This window comes from Egretta garzetta, unplaced genomic scaffold (assembly GCF_000687185.1).
Source record: "Egretta garzetta isolate BGI_Z169 unplaced genomic scaffold, ASM68718v1 scaffold287, whole genome shotgun sequence".
Taxonomy (NCBI): Eukaryota; Metazoa; Chordata; class Aves; order Pelecaniformes; family Ardeidae; genus Egretta; species Egretta garzetta.
In genome coordinates, this window is record NW_009260435.1 from 2,590,117 (window position 1) to 2,593,143 (window position 3,027).

Sequence of the window (3,027 nt, forward strand, 5' to 3'; positions counted from 1 at the left end):
CCGGAGGCTGGGCCCCCCATGGGAACTGCTCCAGCCACCAGAGGAGCTTCTGGTTCCCAGATGTTTGTTGCCGATGCCGTGCTGGAATGCCACCACCTCCTCCAACCTCTTCCACTTCAGGGCTCAGACAGCCAGGACAGCCACCAAAAGCAGTCTCAGCTGTTTTCAGAAGAGCCTCCGGCTGGCGACTCACAACCACAGACAGCTGAACTGGACAGCACATCGAGCTGCCCATCCTGCCTTTCTCCCACCGGTCAGCAGAGAGGCCGGAACAGCACCTACTTCTAAAGCTGCTGAAGCCACTGCAGGTGTCCTTTTCAGCCACCCTTGCTGAGAGAACAGCCACCTCAGAGCACCGAGAGCAGCAGGAGCCAAAGGCAGGAAGCTGCCAGTTCTGTACTAAAGCAAAAAGCAGAGCTCGCACTATCCCCTCCATGAGATCCAGTGGCAGGGGGCCATCTGCCCCCAGCTCCAGTACGTCTCAGGCATCTCATCATCACTAACACCCGAACCCCTCAGGAGCTTACTACCCCCCCCCTTCCATCTCCACAAGACACAGGGTAGCTGGGTACCTTGCACACAGACAGACAGGAGTAGCTTGACTAAGGAAACACAGAGCCTGGGAAAGAGGTCAGAGAAAGACACCGCTCTGCCCACCTCACAGACCTCTGGAGAAACACCATCACATCAGGGAGCACACTGCAAGGATCCTCATGCCTGTACCCACGCAAGCCCACCCTGGGCAGCAAGCAAAGGGTCAGCTGCCCATCACACTGCCACGGGAATGGGAGCTACGCTGCTTCTGGAAGCAGTCTGGGTATCCCCATCAACCCTCTCCTCCCCAAGGGCTCCTTCAGCCAACAGCAGCAAAGGCAGCCCAAACACAGGGAATGCTACGGTTTAACTCTCGCTAATTAGTTTGGTTGGAGGCAGCCTGTACCTGATGACAGGGTTACAGATCAGCCACGTGCATAAAAGGCATCCATCCCCCATACACAGAAACAACAGCACAGCTCAGCAAGCTTCCCGCAGGCCTCAGAAGAGCACAGCTCCCAAGCGGAGGGGATGCTCCTCTCCCCAAGCACTGGGAGATGCACAGCGGGGCTGTCTCTAAGGCCGAGATCCAGGCCCCCACCTGCGTGTTCTCACCTCAAATGGGAAGTCCATAGCCAGCACCTTACACAGGCTGTCCGAGGAGCAGGGGAAGTTCTCCAGGCCCACAAATTTGAACTGAAAGAGTAAGAAAGGGTTAGAGAGACAACTGTGAATGAGTCACTGAATCGAGCACTGGTGTGGAGGTAGCTAGGAAGGATTTCCCCCAGTGCAAGATCCAGCACGAGAGAGAAGGTAAGGGACAGGCATCAGACAAAGTAACCAGAGAGGAGATCTCAAGCAGGGACCACATTGTTAAACTGCTAGCCTTGCTGCCACAGGGTTTCGGGGGCCCAAAAGCAAAAACAGGCTGAAAAGAGGTTTAGACCAGCTCCTGAAAGGCAGGTCCCCTGGTGGCTGTGAACTCCATGGTCTAGGTTACAACCACTGGCTGATGAAGTCAGAGGGAGCACGACCGGTATAAAAAAAACTTTTTCCATAGCAACTGGTCTCTGCAATTACTATGTGCTACTGGGACAGACTGGCCTCCAGTGCGATTCAGAATGGCAATTTGTAAGCAATCCCCAGGTCTAGAGACACAATGACAGGACCAAGCTGCCCATCAGTGCCAATCATATCCCACTAAAGTAACTGGAAGTGCCTGCACGAAAACCTACAAAAAAATCACCCTAGCCACCAGAGAGGATGGGGTGGAAGAAGTCCTGAGAGACACTCCCCGCCACCTCCCCAGCAATGCTGGATAAAGCACATACATTGCTGTAACTTTACGATTCTTCTCACTGCAGTAACAGAAGATGACCTTTAAAAGCAGACTGGGGGACTGCCACCATGGTGTCCAGACAGCAGGGAATCTAGAGGGCCCAGAAAGATCTATTTCAGGTATTTTATTGTCCCAGTTCCCAAGGACCCCCTCTCTGGCATTTAATGAGAGATGTGGATGGCAGAGACTCAGCACACAGCTCCCACATGCTCCCAATACCTTTTTTTCCCCAAACATCTAAGGGGTGCAGGAAGGACTTTTCAGGAGAGCTGACCCCGAGACACTCTTCTAACCAAAATAGAAAACTATGACCTCTGGGCAGGATGCAAAGCAGACAGACGTCTGCTCCAGGCTGCTGGCTCAGCTGAGCAAATCTTTCCACCCAGGAAATGAAAGCTGAAACGACCCCCCCTTCGTTAGGTAGCTGTCTTCTGGATATTCCCGTTGGAGTCAGAACAGGATGTTCTTCAGATATCTTTGCTGCTGGCAGAGGAGCGGTCATCTCCGTTTACAACTGATCTGCTAAACCTGCAGGAGCTGCTCTGCTTTAGCCATGTCTGAGTACGCATGGGGGCCACACAGCAACCAGGTCCTGCTTTGCAAACTGCACTCCATAAAACAGGCTGCCAAATCTCTTATGTCTGTCCCCAAAAATCACTTTCCAAGCTGCTGCGAGTTCTAAGTTTGATCTGCACATGTAAGTCTTCAAAGGAAGACTTTTTATCCTTGCTCAGCAGGGCCTCTGGATTGCAAATCCGGCATCTATCTCGACAACTTCAGTGATTAGTTTAGGCAGGAGGGAAGGCTAAAGCTTTACAAGCCTTTCCTCTTGCCTTACGAGCCCACAAGACTACGCAACAGTAAATGCCATTGTAGTCAGGCTGCCAACCAACGCTGCCCTGCTAAAAACCACACTGGTTTTCCATTCTGTTTCAAGGGAAAGCTAAAAATGGCATGGAAGTTAGCTGATACCCTGAAGTCTGCTCTCCCTCAGCACTTTGGCTGGCCACCCAACAAAACCCAGACTCATTTACAATACTCAGTGGTTCTATTTACATCCTGAACACAGCATCCCATTTCATCAGAAGTGCATTTTGAAGCCTGATCTGTAAGGGGAGAAAAAAAGAAAAGAAAAAAAAGCTTCCGCTTGTGAA

At 51.9% G+C, this 3,027-nt stretch overlaps 1 protein-coding gene across 1 annotated transcript in view; it reads right to left on the reverse strand.

Annotated features, from left to right (window-relative positions):
- The window catches only part of PTPN9 (protein tyrosine phosphatase non-receptor type 9), a 24,945-nt gene that overhangs the window by 19,279 nt on the left and 2,639 nt on the right, over positions 1–3,027 (reverse strand). The window contains exon 7 of the mRNA XM_035899595.1: positions 1,150–1,230. Coding sequence (XP_035755488.1) covers positions 1,150–1,230 — 81 coding nt within the window. The remainder of the gene's footprint in view (positions 1–1,149; positions 1,231–3,027) is intronic.